Source organism: Diospyros lotus, chromosome 8, assembly GCF_014633365.1.
Source record: "Diospyros lotus cultivar Yz01 chromosome 8, ASM1463336v1, whole genome shotgun sequence".
Classification (NCBI taxonomy): domain Eukaryota; kingdom Viridiplantae; phylum Streptophyta; class Magnoliopsida; order Ericales; family Ebenaceae; genus Diospyros; species Diospyros lotus.
In genome coordinates this window covers 10,546,113-10,572,196 of record NC_068345.1, presented here as the reverse complement: position 1 = coordinate 10,572,196, position 26,084 = coordinate 10,546,113, and the positions used below count along the sequence as shown (strand labels likewise).

Sequence of the window (26,084 nt, the reverse complement as noted above, 5' to 3'; positions counted from 1 at the left end):
GAGACTTTGGCCCAAGCCCACTCAATCATGACCGAGTGGGGGGCCACTCGGTCATGCCTTCTTTTTCCCTTTTCCTTGGTTTGGTTTTGAGTGGTTCCCGTACCTCAACTTCATGCCCGATTTAAACCTCAATCGAAGATCATATGAGAGAGTTATGCCCGAAAAATCAAAGTAGTGTCGTACTCACTCGGCATAACCGAGTAGGTCATGAAAAGTGAGAGGAAATTGGTCTCCCACCCACTTGGTCATGACCGAGTGACCCCCCACTCGGTCATGACCTAGTGGGTCTTCATTCCCTTGGATTTGAGGGCCTCTTTTGCCTTTTGTCTTGGTTCGGATCTATCTTCGCTCTAATACTTGACTCTGAGCCTTAATAGTGCATGTGTATCAACTTAGAGCCCAATTTAAGCCTTGATGAAACCTGAATCTCTCAAAACTCAAACCACAAAAGTTGTAGATAATTCTATTGTCTTTCCATAGGATTTTGAATCACCTCAATCGGAGTTCGTATGAGAAAGTTATGCCTGAGAAACCAAAGTAGTGTCGTACCCACTCGGCATAACCAAGTGGGTCCTCCCCACTTGGTCTCGACTCGACCTCTTGCTCTTTCTGCTTGTTTCCTTGATCTCCTACAACCCGTGGGGTCTTTGGGCTTCATGTTCATGTCTTGCAACTCTTTTAGATCTTGTGACTCTCCAAGTTTGCAGGGCATATCAATACTAAAAATAGTTTTACTAAAATTATGTTTTGTCAAACATCAAAACACACAATAGATTGATTGGAGCAATTTGGCTCAACATCTTTTGATTGTTTGTTTTTACCCCTTATTTGTGTTAGGGTGCGTTTGATTGCAAGCATGAAATTTGTATGGAAAGAAAATATTTTTTAAGCAATTCAATTGCCTAGAATTATACTCTAGGAAAAATATCAATTGAAGGTATTTGATTGACTTAATTTTTTACTTAGAAATTGTTATAATTTTCTAATTTTTGGTGTTTGATTTCGATTATTTTTCATAAAAATAATCACATATACACTAATCAATAATATACAAATTAATAATTAATTACAAAAATAAATTAAATATACATACACAAAATATTTAAAAAAATAAATCAAACACAAATATACATCCTCCAATTCATCCATCGCTCCTCGTTGCTCTTTCTATATATATATATATATAGAAAGAGAGAGAGACCCATGACCTCTCTTTTGTTGCTGAGAGAGAGAGACCATCTTGAGACCCATGACATCTTTGGTGTTGAGAGAGAGAGAGACTCATCTTTGTTGCTCAACAATGAGGAAGGAAATGTGTATATATATATATATATATACATTTCTGGTTGTAATATGCTCTTTACCTCTTTCCGCCTCTTCTGTTCCCACAAGAAGGTCGTCACCCTATCTCCGCCTTTCGTTGCTGGCTAGCCCCTCAAAGCCGACATCACCCAAGCGATACATCTCCCAGCAACTGTTGCAGATTCACTGGGAAAGGAAATACCAAGTTCTGGTTCATCCTCTCTCCAAGACACACTTTGGCGCTCGCCTAGAAAACAATTTCTCTGACCCTTATGAGAATTCATTTTCCAGCAAAAGTGGGAAAAGAGAGTCACATGACCCTAAGTGGTAAAATATTTTTCATGAAAAATTTGATCAATCAAACACTTCAAAAATTAAAATTTAGGTAAAAAATTACCATTTTTCATGAAAAAAATGTCCAATCAAACATCCCTTTATAGTGATTTAAAGCTGCGAGTTCCAATCTTATTCCAACGTCTATTATTATCTGAAGGTTAAGTAACTCTGAAAAGGATGATCCAGGAGAAACCCCCAATCCAACTTCACAGTACTTCTAGGAACTAAAGATTTTTGACAGCTTCACTTCGCTCCAAACAAAGTCCCAAAGCCAAAGCAAACCCTAGAAACTGAAATGCTTATCCAATCCGCCATTTCACCCGCTTCGCAACACTCCCCACTTGCGTCGCACGGTTCCATTGCCGTTCCAATCATTCGAACGCCCAAGCACCCTGCTTCCTCCTCGCTCCTCCACGGTTATGGAGCCACGCTGAATCAGGATCGCCTAATACCAACACGCCCCAAGTTCAGGCGCCACAAATCCTTGCTGCAGGTAACTTCTTTACGTTTAATTTGTTTCATTTGACTGGCTACTCGATCAATGCTGTGCACGTTGAGCAAATACATTAATCTTTTTTTTTTCCTGTTAGGAAATTTTAGAACATCAAGAAATGAGTCCTTTATATTGTTTGTTTAATCAAATTGGCTAGCTTCTCCAAGGAAGAGGGTGGGTGGCAGAAATTTTTCATTACAAAGATTAATTCATGATTAATACAACAGAGCGAGTAATTTTCGTTTTTATGCTTCAGGTTGTTCCTTTAGCATGAGATTTTTTTTGCAATTGTTAGCATCTATATATGTAGAAGGGCTTATCAACTCTATTGCTGTTGATGAAAAATTGTATGTTTAATGAGTTGTTTAAATAGGAATATAATTACATTTGGTTCTCTGTGAAGGGAACCTTTTTTACAACTACAATATGACAATGGTTGGTTTCAAGAATCTAGTCTTCACTAGTTGATTAGTTCTTGGAAGAAAATGGTTACTCCCTTCTTTCTTTCTGCTTGAGACCATATGAGCTACAAGGCCAGTGGTTGAAGAAGAGATCTTTCATAAAGTTGTTTATTACTTTGTTTCTCTGGAACAAATGGGTTATAAGTGATTTTTCATGGAATCTTTTAATTTAACTTCACTTTTGTCATTGACGAATGCAGATGCTAGGAAGGGAAACGAGAACTGGGACAACCTTGATTCCAACAAACTTTGAGGGTATTTTCTCATTTTTATTAATCTGCTATTCTTTATTCATGTGTTTATCATGGTGAAAAAGAAAGAAGCAAAAACTCCTAATTGAATCCTGATTTTGGCTTATGCTTCATCCAATGCATTAGCTGTTCCCAGAGTGACCATACTCTTTTGACAAGATAGATTTGAACACCAACCTCTTTTAGAATGAAGTCTTCAGTGGAACCAGTGCCTTGTCCATATCAACATACTAATTAAGTTGCTGCAGTGAAGCAGCTTAGTGAACTAATGAAAGACTTGAAGTTTTTACATCCTCATTTCAACTGTTTTCAACTTCCTATCTGGATTGCTGGAATAGTCAGCTGTTTTGCTACTATTCCATCTGCACGCTGCAACCCATGTATAGCAAATGTGTGATTTATCAAATAAGTGATAAGACTGATAGTGTGTTTCTGTATAGTCTACAAGTATTTGGCTAAAGGCCCCTTGCTTTCTAATTTCAAAATGATTATAGAAGCTTTCTCCAAGTTTCAATCAGTTATGGTTAATAGTCACCCTTACTAGGAAGAGAGCTTGTGCATTGGGACAGTTCATTATTTCATGAGTGCATCATTTTTGTTATGCTCTGTGAATAATGCCTTTATTATTATTATCAGTAATGTTAATGTTGCTATTTTGATTTCATTTGTTTCCTGTTGGTTGGCTAATAGAGGAAATTGCTCATACCAATTAACTAGGCATCACAGAATGTCCATCACTTGAATTGGGGGAGAATTGATGGAAGACCTATTTTTGTGTTTTGACAAGTTTAGCCTTAATAGGTGTTAAAATTAATTTTCCCTTCACTTAATCACATTCTATCTTTTTATTAAAAAGGGTATAATGATCATTTGTTATATCATTTCAATCCATTCATTTACATTGCTCTCTGAAATAAGGAGAACCGTTTTTCATTCTTTTTTATCCTCTGCTATCATTTCAATCCATTCATTTACATTGATCTTAGAAATAAGGAGAAACATTTTTTGTACCTTTTATCCCCTGCTCTTCTAGAAGAAAAAAATATTTTACATTCCATTTCACTTTTCTCTAGTCTACTCTTTATAATTCCATTCCATTACTGTATCTTTCCCAAAAAAAGCCTCAGGAACAATTTTACAGTCAAGAGCTGCTGTCATGGCCACTCAGGTTGGAATCAGTCCTACCACAACCATGCACACTGCCAATACTGTCAGTGCTTCTCTTTCTCTCTATCAAACAAGCACAACAAAGTCACGGAAAATTAGGGCCTTTGTTGCTCGTTTGTCTTCTTCTTCCCCATCTTCATCTTCTTGTGGGTTCTTGGATCAAACACTTGGTGGGCAATTGGCGCAACGCAGCAATGAAAGCTCTGTAAGTAATATAAAACTGCGTGAGAGCAAATGGAAGAACAAGAGGAAGAGGGTGTTCTTCTTGGATGTTAATCCACTGTGTTACAATGGAAGCACCCCCAGCTTACACTCCTTTTCTCATTGGATTTCCCTTTTCTTCTCTCAAGTCAGCCTCTCTGACCCTGTTATTGCTGTAAGCTCTCTCTCTCCCTCTCTCTGTGTACGCGCACAATCAGTAGCCATGTTAATGATGGATATCCAAGAAAAATACATGGAGCTCCAAGAAAAATACTGCTTGATGCTATGTTAGTTTATGGGTGTAGAAAATGCACATAAATTTATCATTTCTTATGCAGTTATTACTGAAAAAGAGGAAAATGAAATATGATGACAGTCTGCTGAAAAAACTTTTTAGTTATAGATATTGTTGCCATTCTTGTTCTTTGTTTCTCAGTATTTCATTAATTTTCTTCAATAATTTCCCTAAATCAAGCAAAAACTAGAACTTTACTCATATTTTCCCTTATCCTAATTATCAAGCTTTTGGAAATGTAATGATTCCAAGTTTCAACCAAACCTGGACAATTTCATGGCCCATTATATGACATGGATTTGATAAAATTGTAGTGGCCAAGAAACTGACATGCCCGGGCATGACAGTTATGATGTACCACAATAATGAATGTACTAGACTTCTGTTTTTTATATAAATTTCTAACATCATACTGAATACAATCAGTTATGCTATTAGATTAATCACAAAATGTTCATATAAGATTTTCCAAAATAAGGAGGCATATTGTATTTCATCCATTTGAGCTAGATCTTTGTCCTCATTTTTCTGAACCACTGAACTTCAATGTTAATTTGTGAAGGTTATTGATGGGGAAAGAGGTGGTGATTACCGTAGGCAAATATTACCATCATATAAGACACATAGGAGAAAATTCTCAAGATATTTATTGGCTCATAGATTTTCCAAAGTTCCTGTTTGGAAGTCGCATCAAATTGTCATTGACCTGCTCAAGAAATTAAATGTGCCGGTGAGAGACCTTTCTTACTTACATTTACATTATTCTTCTTAGCATAATGGATATCCATGGATTTCTTATTGGCATCTGAACTTTCAGGGGTGATCCTTGTGAAATGTCAAAAATTTCAGGAAGCCACAAAATGTTAGATCTGTGAATCTGGTATTGAATGGCTTTTTCTTAACTTGGGCAATGGTAGGTCTGGAAGCATGACTTTAACATGTGTAGTTAACTAGGATAGATTTGGAAGTGCAGATCTAGAAACATCTCATGATAGTGGAGAAAAGTAGGTATTTACTACAGCAACTAGAATTCTATTCCTGTGATTATTTTATTTTCTTCATTCTGGATTTTGACCTCAGACTGGCTACAGTTGGAGCAATAACACTTTCTTAATGCCTTTTCATTTAGATGGTGTGTATATGAGTCTGACCGCAGATCCACTGATGAGTTAGAAGTGAAGGGTTTATGTGTCTTGTTATAAACAAAGGACTGTGACCTAATTCAGAATATTCTGTGCTTATCTTTTATTCTTTATTTGTATCTCAGTTTAGAAGCCAAAATTCATACTAAACAACAATTATAATAAAGTTCTCAAATGAGACCTTTAAATAGGATAAGAAAAATGAAATAATTGAACAGTTCAAGCTCCTATTGATGGAGATGTGATCTTTGAGTCCATAAGCATGCTGTGATTGTCTATTTTTGGTAAAATTCATAAGGATAACTTTCTTCCTTCCCCTTTGGGAATGACATGTTGTATGACATCTCTCTCTTGTTGGGCTGGAATGCAGAACATCAGTGCATTTCTTTTCTTAGTTTTATTCATTCATTATTTTTTTGATACAATGAATGGTGTTTCTGCAGCTCAACATTCCACAAGCATCTGCAATGTGCTTTATCTAACACCATCAAGTTATTCGTAGATGCTTTTGAAATTTGATAATTTTAGATTAATAGGCCCAATATTGACAATTAAAAGCAATGCAGGTCATAAAAGTTGAAGACCATGAAGCAGATGATGTTGTGGCTACACTTGTTGACAATGTTTTACGAAGAGGATACAGAGTAGTTGTTGCCTCACCCGATAAAGATTTCAAGCAACTAATCTGTGAGGATGTACAAATTGTCATGCCCATTCCTGAACTTAACCGCTGGTCTTTTTACACTCTAAAGCACTACATGGCACAATACAATTCTGATCCGACCTCTGATTTGAGTCTAAGTAAGTTTGTGACACCCTGCCCTGATTTCGTTGTCATGATCAATCTTCACAGTTTTAACCTACTGTAGCAGTTTTATGTTTGGATAATGTTGATAACTATCTATTATATTTCCTACCACCCACCTGGGATATTTTGGAGCTACTTGAATTAAACTATATCTTGTGAGGAGAGTGGATGAAATGGACAAGTCTTCATTAGAGGGAGACCAAGAAAAACTAGGTGGGAGACTCTTAGGTGTAATATGAGTTATAAGGGCCTTACAAAAGATATGGTCATAGCCTCATAGGTAAAGATGATTGACAAGCTAGAATTATGGTTGATCTCACCTAGTGGGATTAAGGCTTGATGTGTTGTTGTAGCTGTATATATAATTTACTTTTCCTCTCTCTCTCTCTCTCTCTGAGGAGGGGGGTTTAAAATGGGATATCTAAGTTAAAGAGAGAAATATGTTCTCTTCGTATTTCAATTTTTAGTTTTGAGTTTTGAATTCATTTTTAGTTTTATTTTAAGTGTCTATTTTGAGATTACTGAAACGTGTTCTTTTTGTTATTCTGAAAAATTATTTCTCAAAATAGAAAACTAGAAAACACGTTTACTTTTTTTTTTTTTCGTTACAAAAATAAAATACAAACAAAAAATAAATTAACTTTGGCAAAAAAATAGGAAATATAGAAATAAAAATTAAAGATAAGCTCAATGAGAATGTGAAAATGTGATCGTTCATAATAAATAAAATTACATCAAATAGTTCAATAGCAAGTGGACTACGATTACAGGATTAAATACAACAACAATAACAACAACATATCTAGCCTTTATCCCACTATGTGCGGTCGGCTACATGAATTCTAGACTTCCATGTATTTCTGTCTTTTGTCATATCTTCATTTAGATCCATACACTTCATATCAAACTTTAATGTCTCTCTTAAAGTCTTTTTAGGTCTGCCTCTACCTCTTTTTTTGACTAATTGTTCCATTTAATCAACTCTCCTCACAGGAGCGTCCCTTGGTCTTTTTCTCACATGACCAAACCATCTTAGACCTTGAGTAGTCATTCCACATTTGTGTAGCAATTTGATCATTAACTTGTCCCATTTGAGCTATTTGATTAGCATCAAAATGTATGACTTCTTGATTTTGACTTGACTCTGGCATATTTTGAAATACCATATTCTTTGATGAATACTCAGCAAACAACCTATCTAAAGCGTGCTCCTGTCGAATAAAGTTATGTATTGCGCAACATGCAGTAAGGATTTGTCTTTCCCTACTAAGTGGATAATTGGTAATTAATTTCAAAAGAGGAAATCTTGCCTTTAAAACTCCATTGCAACGTTCAATAATGTTACAGCACGAGGAATGCCTATAGCTGAACAGTTGTTCCTTTCCACGTAGTCTTCCTTGTCCAACATAATCACGCAGATGATATCTTTGACCTCGATAAGGGGCAACCTTCTACAAAATGACCGCCAAAAAGCAAGAATTTGCTGATATATATATATATTAATTTTTTTCTTCATTATGGATTCTCTCTTTTTCAATTTAAATGTATTAAATTATTTCCTAAAACTGGGTAATTTTCCTCCCCGGATTGCTTGGCAGCAACCAGCCACAACCGCCGCCACCAGTAGTCGTCGGTGACCACTGCCGGTCAGAGATTCCCATGATTAGAGCCTACCATTAGAAACTCCAAGCTGAGAGGGTTAACATACACAAAAATGGGCTAGATTTAATGGCTGGATTTTCATAGATCTGATTTTTAATTTTCGGTCAAAACTGAAAAACACACTGGCTGTCGCCATCGGCCACCGTGGTCGGTGGTTTCTAGCTATCAAAGACAACCACTCGACACCCTTATCCCCATCGACCAACATATCCAAAAACTAGCAGGATCCAACGGTCGAATCTCTATAGATCTAAGCTTAAACTTTCGGCCAAACACAAATCGCGTGTACATATGTATATATCATAGATTTGTGCTGAAAATTATTGCAGATAAGACTAAAAGACTTACCTCCTTGTTGATCGGCGGCCACTTTCACAAATAAGGTCGGATCCAAGATTAGACGGTTGGATTTTACAAAATCAGTGATTTACAGAGGTGTTCTTGAGAGAGAATGAAAGGTTGCTGCCATGGAGTCTGTTTGCGAGATGGATGCTTGGGTTGGAGAGGAATTTGGTTGCGAGATGGATGTGCATTTTTCGCGTTTTTAGATTTTGGTAGTGTTTTGGCTGAAAACACTCAAAACAACTTTTTGTTGTTTTAAGTTTTCTTTACAAAATTTTTCCTTAGTTTTCGAAAATGCGTTTTTAAAAATATGAAAATAAACATGTTTTCAATATTTTGAAAAACTAAAAATTCAAAACAGCCTGAAAACAGTAAAGAGAATAGGCTCTAAGTGTTTTCCAAAAGGATATAACTTGTGTTAAGGGAGATACAATCAAAAGATGATATGGGAACCTCTTCTAAAATCCTTAGCAGATCTCTCTTCCCTATTTCTAGTGAATCTAAGGTGCATATTATGGTATATTTCGTTTTTGGCCCCAGACGGAGGACCTAATTTTGTTTTGGTGCATGTATTCTGCATGTATTCTTTCTGAAGAAGGTTTCAATTTTCAACTTTGCCAATGGTCATTTATGAAGTCTGTTTTCAGCTGGCACCTTAAATTTATATTGTCCCCATAGTTTCATTTTCATTTGTTAATTTGGATGATTTTTTGGTCTTAGATTCTCTATTTGGACTTTGTTACATTTCTCTCAAGCCTCCAAATGAAAAACTATATGTTAAGCTTCTGGCAACTGCCTTGTGTAGTCAGGATAGCTAATGTGCTTGTTCATCTTGCAGTTGTCTTGGTTTTGATCTCCAGCTTGTTAGAGGAGCATATGCCTATGGGCCATAATTTTTCACCTCTATCATGATATGGGTTTGGGATTCTAGTCCTTCCCCACCATTTTTATGGCCCAATAAAAGGTTAAATTTCTGGGTGAGGAAGTTTTGAAGACAATAATAGTAAATTTGGCTTCTTGCAAATCTAAAAGTCTAAACTAAGTGCACAAGTATGTGCTTTGATGAAAGATTTTATCTATAGTTTCATCTCGTAGGCCTTATGGAACATAGATATGAGTAGAATAAGTATCTTATTGATGTCTTAAAAGTGTTTCTTGATGTTCCAAACATTTGTTGATCAAACAAGTTTTATGGCATGTATGAGTATATCAGCCAAATGAGTAACTGATTGTCATGCACTTAGCAAACCATTTGAGAGCTTTAAACTGTTAAACAAGCTATATGATCTCTTTGCAACTTGAGGCATATAAACTAATACAAGTAATTGACTTGCTGGTCGATATGCCTAGGAGTGCCTTTGCCATTTATTAGTTTGCAATTTTCTTTTCTTTTTTTTTTCTTGCAATTATTTTTCTCTGTTTCAAAGGAAAGCCTTTGGTAGCAATGGTAAGGTCACTCCTTTGTGACTAGAAGGTCATGGATTGAAGTTGTGGAAATGGTCTCTTTGAAAAAAGGCAAGGGAAGGCTGCATGCTAGAAATGAAGCTCCCCTGACCCTGGCAAAGCACGAAGTCTTGTGGGCTAGGAAACACTATTTGTTTTTCTCTTTTCTAAAGTAAAAATTATGGTATCTTCATGTTTAATTCCATCTTCATACATCTGCACTTGTATTTTTCTTTCCTGTTTAGAAATCTCTATACAGATTGCCAAAAAGGAGCTTGCTTGCAAAGATATTCCTCTGAGCAAGACCTATTATCTTAGGCCGAGTGGTTGAAGTGGTAGCCAAGAAAAGGCACAAGTAGGAAATAGTGATATTCCCACAAGTAGGAAGTAATAGAATTGCAGGTTGATACGCTTAGGAGTGCCTTTACCATTTATTAGTTTGCAATTTTTTTTTTCTTCCAACTATTTTTCTCTGTTTCAGGGGAGAGCCTTTGGTAGCAATGGTAAGGTTGCTCCTTTGTGACTAGAAGGTCATGGATTGAAATTGTGGAAATGGTCTCTTTGAAAAAGGCAAGGGAAGGCTGCATACTTGAAATGAAGCTCCCCTGACCATGGCAAAGCAAGAAGTCTCGGGGGCTAGGAAATGCTATTTGTTTTTCTCTTTTCTAAAGTAAAAATTGTGGTCTCTTCCATCTTCATACATCTGCACTTGTATTTTTCTTTCCTGTTTAGAAATCTTTATACAGATTACCAAAAAAGAGCTTGCTTATAAAGATATTCCTCTGAGTAAGACCTATTCTATTAGGCCGAGTGGTTGAAGTGGTAGCCAAGAAAGGCACAAGTAGGAAATAGTGATGTTCCCCATCAGTAACCTCTAAATGACTTGTGCTCTCTGGCATTGATGTGGTTTTCATTTTCTTTTTTTCTGAGTGAATTATTCTTTATAGGATGCATAATAGGTGATGAAGTTGATGGAGTTCCTGGAATTCAACAACTAGTTCCTGGTTTTGGTCAAAAGACTGCTCTCAAGCTCTTGAGAAAACATGGCTCATTGCAGAACTTACTAAATGCAGCAGCAGTAAGAACTGTAGGCAGACAATATGTGCAAGATGCTCTTACAAAGTACGCTGATTACCTGCAAAGGAATTATGAAGTTCTTGCCTTAAGGAGGTAATGGATTTTCTGTGCTTTGAATCATAAAAGCTGCTTTGGTTGAGTCTGCATTGTCCTTTGGCATATTGCTCACTGCAGTACCTGGAGTTGTTAATGTCTTTGGATTACACAACCTTACAGGGATGTGAATGTTCATCTCCAAGAGGAGTGGTTGTCTGAGAGAGAAACCTGCTCTGATTCAGTTATCTTATCCAACTTCTTGTTGAAGTTGTCAGGAGAAACCCAGAGACTACATCATGTTAATAGATCCCAGTCTTCGAATGGTTGATCAGGTCAAATGGTGTCAAGTTCTTGTTAAGGTTGAATTGAAGCCAACCTCATCCACAACATACTTAAATATCTGGGATTCAGTGCCCGATTCTCCTAAGGTTGGTATATGTTGAAACCAAGTTACATTATAAGCTAATTATGTTTGCATTGGTCCTCTTTACACACATTCCTTGATAAGTTCGAGAACACTACATGGCTTGTGCTAGACATTCTATTGCAGAGGCTGTTGATAAAATGTTTAGGAATTTGTAAAACAGAAAGGGGTGTTGTTTGTTTGCCAATTTCAAAAGTACTAAACATATGTTTTTTAGACTAAAAGAGACAGAGGAAAAAGCTAAATAAAGGTATGTATAACATTATGGAATGCATAGGCTGGTATTCCTCTGGTATCTAAATCAAGTTATACTGTCTGCAGGTGGAAAATGATTTTCTTGAAGCTTTTGAGGATCATATCCAATAATACACTGCCATGTTCCCTGGAACAAATCTTGTTTTGGGGGAATTTGCAAAAAATGAGAAGCAAACTGCTTGTGGAACATCATGGTTCATGCAGATCCCTAAGTGCTTCATCTCTTTCTCTCTCATTGCTCGTACATGCCATTTTCATGCTGTTGAGTAGTAAAGTTCATTGAAGAAGGCCTGCAGCCATGTTTCTCAGCTTATAAAGAAGACCCTGGTAAGAGATATATGATGAGCAGAGATTGTCTCCAGTATAGTCCTGGCTTTAATCTGAAATTGTAATAAGCTCAACTTAAAATTACCATATTCTTCACTTTTGTTCATTTGTTTATTTTTTCTCTTTGCTCCTACCATTAGCCTCATGGCCATATTAGTCAATGTAGATCAGTTCCTGGCACTTAAAATTTTTGATTAGTTTGGATTTATGAGTATCTTGGAGTTCTGCAGCAAAATTTAATTCTTTCATTTTTGAACCAGATTACCAGGATGAAAAGTTTTATAATGCCAATATGACTGCTTTTATTTCATTTTTTTTTTATAATAAATGACGTAGCTAGGTAATGCTTTATTACGAAAAAATTTATTATCACTTCCTACACAAATAATAGCATGGTTTTGAATTTTGTCATTTTAGTATAAGTAATTTATTGAAGATGAGTTTTGATATCATGATAAGATTGTCTCTCTATGATTGGAAGGTCAAGAGTTTAAGTTGTAAAATATCTATATTCTTTTCTTTTGGCTTATGAGTTTTAAATTCATATTTGAGTTTCAAATGTAGTTTTGATACTTTGTTATGCCATTAAAAATATAAAAAATTATTTTATTAATTAACATATTCTGTGTTATGTGCTACCTTTTTGAAAAATGTCGTATCCCTGTGTCTCGTGAACAGTGTCCCGTGTCCCTTTGTCTGTGTTGTGCTTCATAGTTATTGGTGGAAAACGTAATATATATCCTTCTCAAGCTTCTTCTTCAAGCATAAGGGGGGAGAGAGGGCTTTATGGAAGGATATTATTGAATCCTAAAGTGGTACTTCTCAAGTCAGAAAGGTGGCGCCAAGGATGGTTCAAGATTTTGGATAGGTGAGTTTCTTTTAAACAATTATTTCCAAGGTTGTATTCAATATCCTTATTTATGCTTGGGGTTTTGGAATGGGCTATCATCGGTTTGGAATTTATGGTGGTGCAGACCTATATTTCAGTGAGAATCAACTCAATTGGATAATCCAATGGGGTATTGTATCTTCCATAAACATAAATAAACATGCCCAAGATAAGCCAGTGTGGAGATTTTGTGCAGATGGTTCTTCAGTTAAATCCTTTTGTAACCAGCTAGAGAGAATTCTTTCACTTGAAGATAACTCTCTATGCAGACTAGTATTGAAATCTGCAAAAGTCTTGCTCCTGCAAAGGCTGAGATCTTCACTTGGTTAACAACTCTTGGGAAATTAAGCACTAGGGAAAATTTGAACGCAAAGGGAATTATTAGCAGCTCCAGTAATGTTTGCCCTTTTTATATGGAGATGCCTGAAACATCAGATCATTTATATCTTTGGTGTAATATTTCTTAGAGCTATGGGGCAAAATTCAGTTGGTGGGAAGGCAATTGATTTGATCAGGTTCACTAAAGGAGTTGTTTGATAAATGTGAATTTTTTCTTGCAGGAATTTCAAAGGAAGGCATGGCTCTCTCTTCCTGTCCATATTATGGACTACCTGGCTGGCTGGAGAGAAATAAAGTGATCTTTAACAAAGCTATGGTTTCAGCTGAGAAACTGTTTGAAATTGCTCTCTTTAGGCTCTCGATTTTCTCTGAGCTCAAGTATCTCGATTTGCTTGCAAAGGCAACCAATTATTTTTCTTTGCTAATCTTTAAAACATTGGGGTCCATTAATAATTGCAGAGAGGTTGCTGAATGGGCTCCTCTAGAGGGAGCTTTGAAATGGACTGTTGATGGAACAGCTTTCACCAAACCAGGTTTGTCCGGAATAGGTGGTGTGCTAAGAAATTGTAATGGAATGGCTTTATGTATGGTTGTGTGTCCTACTGGTGTTAAAGATTCAAATGAAGATGAAATTTTTGCAATTCTTAAAGCTTGGAGCTTTCATAATCATCATACAAGGAGGATTCTGATAGTTATTGAATCTGATTCTATAAGTTGGGTATGAGGTGCTAAGTATATGTCCAAACCTTTGCATTTGTGGACTTCCTATACAAGATTGGTAGGTATGCTTCAGCCTTACATTCGGTGAGATTTCAACATGTATGTTGCTAGATCAATTTTTCAGCTGATCATCTAGCTGAGATGGCAGGAAAAATAAAGGACAAGTTTATAGCATGGTTAATAGATTAAATGCATGTGGGAGAATCAAGGCCTCTGCTGGGATTGTTTTGGTTGTCGGTATGTGGAAGGAATTTGGCTTTGTTGGGAATGCTGTTTATTGAGCTTAAATTTGTTGGTTCTATGTTTATCCCTTTAGGCCAAGTGTTTTTAACCTTCAGTTGGCTATAGGTAGGGGTTGCTTTGGGGACCTGTTGCTTGAAGCCTTCCTTCCACAAAGGTACTGATTTTTGGAATTTAATAGTTGATTGCTTATGCATCAGAGTGAGCAGTGGTAGATTGGGAGTGTTGCCATAATGCTGCTGGGATCTTCTGGTATATATTTGTTCTAGTTTAAGTTTTTATCCATTTTTCCAGCTTTTTGGTACTTCATTTTCTGCTATTTCAGATGGTACTTGGTTCTTGGTTTTGCAGGATTTTGTTGCGCAAAATACAGATACGCACACACACACTGATACCATTGATGCCTTTTCTGAACCCAACAACAGAGGTATAATCGATACTGGAAAGATAAACACAAGCAGCAAACACACAAAGGCAGAAAGAAAAGAACACGAGAGATTTTACCGTGGTTCACCCCAAAAAGGGCTACGTCCACGTTGAGCTCCGGTGAGAAGAACTTACTACATTATATGAGAAATAGAGATTATACCCCCACATATGAAGTTCACGAAACATTCTGTACATCATTGATTTGATAAAGAAAATCGCCCAAAATCACTAATACAGATTAGGGCACAACTGTCAAATCAGAAATAAAATCATACATACAAAAAACCTTGTATAGAGCTTTACATAACAAAACGAGGAAAGCCACAAGACTTCCTCAAACAAAAACAACACCCGAAGAGTTTACCTTCTTTCCCTCCTTTCTCTCTTTGATCCTCGACCTTACCTTCTTCTTTCTGCCAATGGCGAAATCAAGGCATATCGAATGCCGTTTCAAATCGAGAGAGAGAGAGAGATAAATAGCTATCTTAGACGGATGAGATGAGGCAGCATAAAGCAAGATGGAGGGCTGGGATCAAATCGTGCAACACGATATTTCTCAACACGGGAGGCTCAAATAGGCGCCATCTGGAATGCACGGATGGTTGCCATGTGGCCATCCATCGGGTGCCAAAAGGCAGCCCGAGGTTGCCACGATGACCCTCTAACTCTTGCATTAAAACGGTGCCGCTTTGATGCTTCACACATAAACAACAATCTCCACCTTGAAGCATCAAACAGGTGGGTAACCTCACACTTATATTATGTGCAACATGCTCATATTCTCACCTTCATTGCTCGTGTAGGTTGATTAACCTACTCCGACATGCAGCAAGCCCAAGCAATGCTTGAACTTAACTGCAGTCACTACCTTTGTTCCAACATCGACTGGGTTATCCTCAGTAGGCATTTTAAGAATTACAACAATTCCATCACTTACCTGATTTCTTACAAAATGATACTTTACATCAACATGTTTAGTTCTTTCATGGTAAACAAGATTTTTACATAAATGAATAGCACTCTGGCTATCAGAAAATACCTTGACCTTACCTTGTAGAAGCTTGATTTCTTGCAAGAGACCTTGAAGCCAAATAGCTTCTTTAAAAGCATCAGTAACAGCCACATACTTTGATTCAGTGGTAGACAGAGCAACCAAAGGCTGTAGCTTTGACTTCCAGCTAAAGCAGTTACCATCCAATGTGAAGAAATATGCTGTGGTGGACTTATGAGAGTCTCTATCCCTTGCAAAATCTGAGTCTACATATCTCACTAGGTCAAGAGTATCACTCCTTTTTTCAAAATTTAAGCCAACATGTAATGAACCATTAATATATTTTAGCACATATTTTAAGGCTTCCTAGTGAATTCTTCTAGGATTGGACATAAACCTACTAAGTAGGGATATTGAATATGCTAGGTCTGGCGTAGTGCTTATCATCGAATACATTAGGGTCTCAATTACATTGGCATATGGTATGTTTTCCATTTTAAGAGATTCAGATTCAGATGGTGGACACTGTGTTTTAGACAATATAAAATGTCCAACTAAAGGAACATTAACAGTTTTACACTCAGCCATACCAAATTTTTGAACAGTTTTAAGTAGGTAATCATGCTGGTGTATTTTCAATTTGCTTTTACTCCTATTTCTTTCTACTATCATCCCTAAGATCTTCTTAGGTGGTCCTAAGTCTTTCATGTCGAAGTTAGTATTCAACAGAGACTTCAATTTACATATTTTTGACTTGGAGTTGCTAATGATCAAGATATCGTCAACATATAATAAGAGATAAATAGGGACATCAGACAGTATAAAGTAAAAACAACTATCATATTTACTTTGGTTAAAACCAATCTCAGCAGCAAAGTTATCAAACTTTTTACACCATTGCCTTGGAGATTGTTTTAATCCATACAATGATTTTTTAAGTAAGCAAACATGATCAGGATGATTATTGTCAATGTATCTAGTAGGTTGTTCCATATAAATTATCTCATCAATGTCTCTATATAAAAATGCAGTTTTGACATCCATTTGTTCAAGTTCTAAGTCAAATTGCACTACAACAGCAAGCATCATACGTATGGTTTTAAATTTAACTATTGGAGAAAAGATTTCAGTGTAGTCTATTCCTTCTCTTTGAGAAAAACCTTTAGCTACAAGTCTTGCTTTAAATCTTAGTGGATCAGATGGAGACATTCTTTCTTTAAGTTTGAACAACCATTTACATTTAATTAGTTTTTACTGATAAGGTTTTGGAACTAATTTCCAAGTTTCATTTACCTTCAAAGAGGTCATTTCATCATCCATTGCCTATTTCCACGTAGTGCTGTCATGGGAGCCGGCAACCTCCTCATGGCAGGTAGGCTCACTGCTCCTCATCTCCATTCTAGCAATTAAGGCACAAAATACCAGGTTTGAGTATGCGTATCTAACAGGAGGCCTGATAGACCTCCTCACTCGGTCTCTGGTGAGTTGATAGTTACTGAGGTTTTGTTGAGGAGAGTCATACTCCTCAACCTCAGGGTCATCAGGTTGAGCCTCATGATCACTATCCTGGTCAGAGGTCTCTTCTTAGGTTAAGGGCTCATCAAGAGTGAGAGGGTTATGGGAGGTTGGAGTAGCAGGAAAATCCTGTTGCTCCACCTCAACTTGAGTACTGCCACCTAATATAAGGTCACTAGGGTTGCTAGGTATTGAGTTATTTTCATTATTGTCGGATTTGCATGGGAAAATTGATTCATTAAATTTTACATCTCGGCTAATAATGATTTTAACTCCACCTGAAATTCTGTCCCATAGCCTATAACCCTTGGTTCCCTCTTGATATCCAACAAAAACACATTTAATAGCCCTGTGATCTAATTTTCCTACTGATTGATGGGCATATGCCTCACAACCAAACACTCTTAGATAGTCTAAGTTCAATTGTCTCCCAGTCCATTGCTCCTCAGGACACTTAAAATTGATAATAGTCGAAGGGCTCTTATTCACTAGGTGAACGGCTATAGGGCTTCTCCCCAAAAAGTTTTAGGCATTCCAGCAGTAAACAAAAGGCATCTAACCTTCTCTAAGAGGATTCTATTCATCCTCTCAGCAACCCCATTTTGCTGAGGGATGTTCCTTATTGTTCTATGCCTAAGAATACCATGGGTTTTACATAAACAACAACATATCCAGCCTTTATCCCACTATGTGGGGTCGGCTACATGAATTCTAGACTTCCATATATTTCTGTCTTTTGTCATATCCTCATTTAAATCCATATATTTCATATCAAATTTTAATGTCTCTCCCAAAGTCTTCTTGGGTCTACCTCTACCTCTTTTTGTGACTAATTGTTCCATTTCATCAACTCTCCTCATAGGAGCGTCTCTTAGTCTCCTTCTCACATGACCAAATCATCTTAGTCTAGTCTCTCTCATCTTCTCCTCGATTGGCACTACTCCTACCTTATTACGAATAACTTCATTTCTAATTTTATCCTTTCTTGTATGTCCGCACATCCATCTTAACATCCTCATCTCCGCTACACTCGTCTTTTGTTTATGCTAGTATTTGACTGCCCAACATTCTGAGCCATACAGCAAGACTGGTCTTATAACTGTCTTATAAAATTTTCCTTTCAATTTTAATGGGATTTTACCATCACATAACACCCCCGATGCATTTCTCCATTTTAGCCAACCTGCCTTAATTCTATGTGCGACATCTTCATGGATTTCTCCATCTTTTTGAATCACTGATCCCAAATATCGAAAATGGTCTTTTCTTTGTAAGATTTGGTCTTCTAATTTTATTATAACATCATCCACTCTTGCATTTTTACTAAATTTGCATTCTATATATTCTGTTTTCTTTCTACTTAATTTAAATCCCTTAGATTCTAAATTGTTTCTCCACAACTCAAGCTTAGTGTTCACTCCTTCTTTTGTTTCATCCACCAACACTATGTCGTCTGCAAATAGCATACACCATGGCACATCTGTCTGAATATCTTTAGTGAGTTCATCCATTACTAGGGCAAATAAGTATGGACTTAGTGCAGAACCTTGATGCAGTCCTATTGTAGTTATAAATGGTTCAGTATCCCCTCCGCATGTTCTGACCCTTGTCTCTACACCATGATACATGTCCTTAAGGGCTTGTATATAGGCTATTTTGACTCCTTTCTTCTCTAAAACCCTCCATAATACTTCTCTAGGGACCCTATCATAGGCCTTTTCTAAATCTATAAACACCATATGTAGGTCCTTCTGATGATCTCGATACCTTTCCATTAGACGCCTCAGTAAATATATAGCTTCCATTGTTGACCTATCAGGCATGAAATCAAACTGATTTTCTGACACCTTTGTTTCCTTTCTGAGCCTCTGCTCTATTACTCTCTCCCAGAGTTTCATGGTATGACTCATTAACTTAATTCTTCTATAATTTTCACAGTTTTGAACATCTCATTTGTTCTTATATATAGGAACCAAAATACTCTTCCTCCACTCATCTGGCATCTTTTTTGATTTAAGGATGGCGTTAAATAGTTGTGTTAGCCAGGAGATGCCCTCTTCTCCCATGCATTTCCATGCTTCTATTGGTATATTATTTGATCTCACTGCCTTATGATTTTTCATCTTTTTTAATGCTTGCCTTATTTCATTTGAACTTATGCGTCGATAGAATGTGTAGCTCACATTCCCTTCGGAGTTACTAAGATGTCCCAACCTAACTCTTGTGTCACCACCATCATTGAATAATTTTGTGAAATACTCTTTCCATCTCTCCTTAATCGCTCCCTCATTTACTAAAACATTTTGATTGTCATCTTTTATGCATTTCACTTGATTTAAATCCCGTGTTTTTCTTTCTCTTGCTTTAGCTAATTTATATATATCTCTTTCTCCATCTTTTGTATCAAGTCGTTTATATAGATTCTCATATGCTTTTGACCTTGCTTCACTAACAGCTTTTTTTGCTGCCTTTTTTGCTTTTTTATAATTTTTTTTATTTTCTTCATTGTTGCATTGATATACCGCCTTATAGCAAGTTTTCTTATTTTTAATTTTCAATTGTACCTCTTCATTCCACCACCAAGACTCCTTAAGGTTAGGGGCTCTACCATTTGTCTCTCAAAGGGCTACCTTTGCCGTGCTTCTCAAAGCATTAGCCATTTCTTTCCACATTTGGTTTGTCTGTCTTTCTCCATTCCATTCCCTTCTACCCCTTAATTTTTCTTTGAAAATTAGTTGTTTCTCCCCTTTTAAATTCCACCACCTGATTCTTAGATTTTGTTTTATGTGATTTTTTCTCTTCCAATTTCTTACTTGGACGTCAAGTACTAGAAGTCTATGTTGAGTAGTCAAACACTCTCCTGGTATCACCTTACAATTCCTACAACATAACCGATCCTCTTATCTCATGAGGAAGTAATCTATTTGGGTGCTTGAGGTGATATTTTTATATGTGATTAAGTGTTCGTCCCGTTTTTTGAACCTAGTATTGGTTATAATGAGCTCATATGCCATAGCAAAATCTAAGATAGATTTACCCTCATTATTAATTTTCCCGAATCCATACCCTCCGTGTACCTCTCTATATCCGTTTCCGTCTCTACCCACGTGCCCATTTAAGTCACCTCCTATAATCACTTTCTCTCCTCTTGGTATCATTTGTATGAGTCCTTCTAGGTCATCCCAGAATTTTGCTTTTATCTCATCACCTAACCCCGCTTGTGGTGCATATGTACTAAAGATATTCATAGTCATTCTTCCTAGACTAATCTTCACCATAATAATCCTATCCCCTATTCTCTTTACATCCACTACCTCATCTATTAAGCTTTTATCCATAATAATCCCCACTCCATTTTTCGCTCGATCAGTTCCTGTGTACCATATTTTATATCCAGCTTCTGATAAAGTTTTTGTTTTTTTTCCTACCCATCTCGTCTCTTGAAGGCACATAATATTAATTTTTCTCCTAATCATCACATCCACCACTTCCATAGCTTTTCCTGTTAATGTTCCTATGTTCCATGACCCAATCCTTAATCTATGATTTTGTTTTTGGCCTTGACTTTGGATTTGAGCTTTGATCTAAATTTTTCCATGATCTAAATTTTTCTAGAGTTTGATTCTTAGATTTCATTAAAAATATCCATACCTTTCTAGAAAAATCATCAATTATGGACAAGAAATACCTGTTACTGCTGTGTGAGGGAACTTGGGAGGGATCCCAAAGGTCTGCATGCAAATACTCTAGGCATGCCTTCGCCAGATGAGTTCCCTTTGGGAAACTCAGCTTGTGTTGCTTGCCTAGTGTACATGGCTCACAGAAGCCTAAGGCATCTGCAGACACTGAACCAAGGTACTCTTGGTTGGACAGTGCTTGTAGCCTTTTCTGGCTCATATGGCCAAGTTTCAAGTGCCACAGATCTATTCTATCAGATTTAACTATGCATGCAGATAGAATATGACAATAACCATTCAACACATATAAACCATGTTTCTTTGTACCAGAGAGAATAAGGTCATCGTTCTTAAACACATGCAGAAAACCATTTTCAGCTTTATATGAAAACCCTAATTCATTTAAGGTTGTCAAGAGAAATCAAATTTCGTTTTAATCCAGCTACATATCTCACATTAGTTAACATTCTAATCTTGTTATCATGTAATTTCAGAGATATGTCACTTATGCCTTTGATTTTACATGAATCATTTTCCATAAAAACAATACCAGTTTCTTTTGTGCTAAAGTTTTGAAACCAATCTATATTTGGACACATGTGAAAGGAGCATCCTGAATCCATAATCCATTCATTTACAGTTGATGTACAAGAGACATTTAAAACTTCAGCGAAAGAGTTTGAATTACTGGCAGCTAGTGTCACATTCCTACCATGTTTCTGTTTTTTTAATAAAATCATAACAGTATTTCTTAATGTGGCTCTCTTTCCCACAGTGGTAGCGTTTCCATTTCGATTGTTTTTGTTTTCCCTTTTGTCCTGTACCCCCATTCTGATTGTTATTAAAACTATTTTGACCCTTTTCAAATTTACCCTTAACAAATAAATTGTTATCAAGTTTCTTAGAAGTGTGCAATTCTAACTCCCTTGCCTTGATTCCAGAGATTACTAGTTCTAAAGTGGGCACAATACCGGTATACTATAAAGCATGTTTAATTATATTGTAATCATCAAGTAATAAGTTACCTCACTGGTGTCTCCTAAGGCTTGGTCAGTTCCTCTTAACATCAATGTAAGTTTAGTAAATTCATCTATATTATCATCCATAGATTTTGATGTATTCATTTTAAAATTGAATAGCATACCTTTCAAATAAACTAAGTTAGGAGCAGAAATAACAGCATACAAAGATTCAAGTCTATTTTATAAATCAAGGGGATTACTCATACCGTCTACCTTCCTGATAACAGTATCTCCCAAATGGAGAAATATCAAGTTGAATGCTTCCTCCCTTATCTCATTGGTCCTAGTTGATTGCTCAGTGGACTATTTTATGTCATTCGGTTCAAGTACAATAAGCACTTTGTGATGAGAGAGTAATACTCTTATCTTTTTTTTCTAACTTCCGAAATCCACCTTTCCATCAAATGTATCGATTTCAAATCGAGTTGTTGTCATCTTCGCCTTACACGAAGGTATCCTAATGAAACCCTAGACACTGACAGAGACACACAGAAAACACTCATTGACCGTGACTCTTCAGAAAACCTTAGAGATTCAAAACAGGACTAATCGAGCGAAGAACAACCCTAGACCGACTCTGAGTGAAATAAAACAAAGACTCTCACAGTGCATATCAAAGAAATGGCTCTGATACCACTTGTTGCACAAAATACAGAAATGCACACACATTGATACCACTAATGCCTTTTTCGAACCCAACAACAGAGGTATAATTGGTACTAGAAAGACAAACACAAGCAGCAAACACACAAAGACATAAAGACAAGAACACGAGAGATTTTATCGTGATTCACCCCAAAAAGGGCTACGTCCACGTTGAGCTCCGGTGAGAAGAGCTCACTGCACTATATGAGAAATAGAGATTACACCCACAGAGGAAGCTCACGAAACACTCTGTACACTACTGATTTGATAAAGAAAATCGCCCAAAATCACTAATACAGATTAGGGCACAACTGTCAAATCAGAAAGAAAATCATACATACAAAAAACCTTGTACAGAGCTTTACATAACAAAACGAGGAAAGCCACAAGACTTCCTCAAACAGAAGCAACACCCGAATAGCTTACCTTCTTTCCCTCCCTTCTCTCTTTGATCCTCGACCTTACCTTCTTCTTTTTGTCAATGGCGAAATTGGGGTATATCGAATGCCGCTTCAAATCCCAAGAGAGAGAGAGATAAATAACTATCTTGGACGGATGAGATGAGGTAGCATAAAGTAAGATGGAGGGCTGGGATCAAATCGTGCAACACGATATTTCTTAGCACGAGAGGCTCAAATAGGCACCATCTGGAATGCACGGATGGTTGCCATGTGGCCATCCATCGGGCGCCAAAAGGCAGCCCGAGGTTGCCACCATGACCCTCCCAACTCCTGCATTAAAACGGTGCCGCTTTGATGCTTCACACATCAACAACAGATTTAATGGGTTTCGATTCTGCTAGTAGGTCTTCACTTTGCTTCAACTTGATGGAGTTATGCTGCTGTTAAGAGCAATCCACTGCTCCTGCTCTATGATGTTAAGACAATGGCCCAAACGGTGAAGGGAGATAACTATATTGAGTTTTTGGGTCCCTGCAGTGGCAGCGACTGCGTGGAAACATGTGGTTCGTTGCATCATGGTGTACAAGAAAAACTGATGGGTTCAGTTTCTGTGGTGAAGGGAGAATAGCCAAAACCACACTGCTAGTTCAAATGAGAATGGCCATGTACCTTAAATTGATTTAGCCAGATTTAGTGTCTGCTTACTCTTACACTGATCTGATTTTTTGTGCTTTGGCTTTGGGGTTTCGAGTTTAGGTGGGATTGTTGCTTCTGTTGTGTTTTTGATCCTGGGGTGAAGATGCTGTGGTATTATTTCTGGTATAATATGCTAAGTTTTGTTGTTGGAGAGATGAATCAGAGAAGCGATACATGGAGTGTGTGGGTTGGTCATTGGTGAGATGGATCCTTTCAAGCTATTGTTGCAGATTAATTTTAGGGGATCTACGCTGTTTTCTGATTCGGGGTTCAAATATGATGGGGTATTCTAATGGTAAGGCTGCAGACTTTGATTTCAGTTTGTTCAAGCCTTTCTATCTGTGTATGTAATTAGCATGCCGGTGTTCTGTTTTGGGGTCTTTGGATTTAGAAGGTAAAAGAAAGGCCTCTTTATTAGATATGCCACATTTGATTAAAGAAGGGAGTTTTCTGATTGTTCTTCAATAAAAGTAACGTGGTGTTGGAATCTATTGCTCAATGAAGCCTTGCGTTAAAAGGCATTTGGTTTTGGAGCTTTTGGCTTTTGGTTGGGTTTAGGGTTTATTTTGGCATCTGCCTAAGGGTCTATGCAATCAGTGTAAACTTCGTTATACATTGATATTGATGATGAATTGATGATGGTGCATTAGTATTCTTATTACAATGTTTTAAAACATTTTGGAACAAATCGTCACCCTAAAACAATTCATGGAAGCCAGCCATTTGTATTTTTTAAATTATTATTATCGGATTATTTTTGTAATAATTTTTAGAAACTTGGTGACAGTATAGTTCTCTAGGGTCAAAAGTATTGGGCTAAAGGCTACTTCTATATTATTATTGTACTTTCCCAGGGCTGATGTATTTTCTCTTTTAAGCAAAGTGTCATACACAAGGTAAGAAAAAAAAAAAAACAAGAAAAATAAGGGACCAAACAAATCAATCCCAAACTAAAGACGTTGGATATTGGTAAGGAAACATCAAGTACCTGTCACATCTTGCTTTGTGTTTGGATTTGAGTTCAAATTTATGGATTTGGACTTAAAAATATCAGGATTTGAGGTGTAATTTGAATTATAATATTTAATTATAAAATACTTTATTTCCATTCATTAATAACAAATATTTATAGACATATGTTTATTAAAAGCTTAATGTATAAGGGGGTCTTGAACTATTAATAAATGTGGCATTTATCTCTTGAATTAAAATTTTGACATATTCTCTTTAATTATTTTATTTTTTTTGGGTCCCCTTCCTATGCTTGTAATGTGCATGTAATTTATGCTTTAATAGAGACTTAACACTAAATATTTAAGGTGATGAAAAAAATAATTGGAGGGAATATATTAAAATGTTAGTAGATAGTATACATGCCACATTTATTAATAGTCAAGAAACTCCTTTATGTATTAAGCTAATTTTAGGATATGTTGGTTAAAAATTATAAAAAAAAAAAAACTTAAAACTTTTAAATCTAACTCTACCCACCACCTTCTTCCCACTTACCATCGCCACCTCTCCACGCCTGTCACCAGATTCTACCTTACTTGTCTCCACGAATTCTTTCTCACATCAATTGTTTTTAGTTATTGTCACTGTCATAATTAAAATTTTCTCACATAGAAAAAAAAGGAGTGTTGTTGTAGATGGATAATTATAGAGAAATGAGTGGCTATGATAGAAATGATGGCCAACAAAAAGAAAAGAAAAAAAAAAGATAAAGACGGTTATGGTAGTGTATAGTCGAAAGAAAAAAGAATAAAGAAGAGAGGGAAGAGAGTTAAAGGGTTAAGGATTTGAAAATTTTGGATTTTTATTTTTTATTTTTATGATTATTATAAGGGATAATGTATACAAATTTAGTTTGATATGTATATATTAATTTGACGTGTTAAAGAAGTTTAGTTGTATTTGTCATTATTAATTAAGTCGTTAACTTTCAATTAATCAAAAGACTTAAAATAACGAAAAAATATAGTTAAAGGAGGAAATATGTTAAAATTTTAATTGAGAGGGGCTAAAAGTCACATTTATTAATAGTCTTTTATTAAACCCTTAAAATTTATTTGCTTGTTTGTCCTTTGTCCCCTTTATATACTTATAACATGTGTGTAATTCATGCTTTAATGAAAATTAATATCAAAGACTTAAGGTGACCAAAAAAAAATAAAAAATGATTGAAACAATGAATATGTCAAAATTTTAGTTGAAAGGGTAAATATTACATTTCTTAATATATGTATTAAGTCTTTATTAAAATATTTATACATACATTTGTATATATATAAATGTGTGTGTATAAGAATGCGCGCACACACATATATATATACATAAATATATAATATATGTGCATACATATGTATATATGTACCCGCATAATGTCTCATATGTGCGTGTACATAGATATAAATGTACGTATGCCTATATAGGTATATGTACAACACACACACACACAAACATATATATATATATATATACATAAGCACATATATTTA

The 26,084-nt window shown here is 36.2% G+C and overlaps 1 protein-coding gene across 4 annotated transcripts; it reads left to right on the top strand.

Annotated features, from left to right (window-relative positions):
* Window positions 1-1,812: 1,812 nt before the first annotated feature.
* LOC127807580 (uncharacterized) lies at window positions 1,813-24,242 on the top strand. 4 transcript variants are annotated; one of them, XM_052345563.1, is made up of 11 exons: window positions 1,813-2,131; window positions 2,793-2,847; window positions 3,965-4,386; window positions 5,069-5,236; window positions 6,215-6,449; window positions 10,851-11,073; window positions 11,197-11,444; window positions 11,762-12,022; window positions 12,701-12,890; window positions 13,472-14,462; window positions 14,562-24,242. In XM_052345563.1, exons 1-7 carry the CDS (start codon window positions 1,934-1,936, stop codon window positions 11,342-11,344), a joined length of 1,449 nt encoding a protein of 482 aa, XP_052201523.1. In that variant the 5' UTR covers window positions 1,813-1,933; the 3' UTR covers window positions 11,345-11,444; window positions 11,762-12,022; window positions 12,701-12,890; window positions 13,472-14,462; window positions 14,562-24,242. The 4 variants fall into 4 exon arrangements, with proteins under 4 accessions (XP_052201523.1, XP_052201522.1, XP_052201521.1 ...); XM_052345562.1 differs by having other exon boundaries at window positions 14,536-24,242; XM_052345561.1 differs by having other exon boundaries at window positions 13,472-24,242.
* The last annotated feature ends 1,842 nt before the right edge of the window (window positions 24,243-26,084 follow it).

Excerpts from the sequence above, each read along its gene's own strand:
- LOC127807580 (XM_052345563.1), top strand. The coding sequence starts at position 1,934 with ATGCTTATCCAATCCGCCATTTCACCCGCTTCGCAACACTCCCCACTT. Across the intron at positions 2,132-2,792 it reads GCCACAAATCCTTGCTGCAG|ATGCTAGGAAGGGAAACGAG; the intron begins GTAACTTCTTTA and ends TGACGAATGCAG. Across the intron at positions 11,074-11,196 it reads GAAGTTCTTGCCTTAAGGAG|GGATGTGAATGTTCATCTCC; the intron begins GTAATGGATTTT and ends ACAACCTTACAG.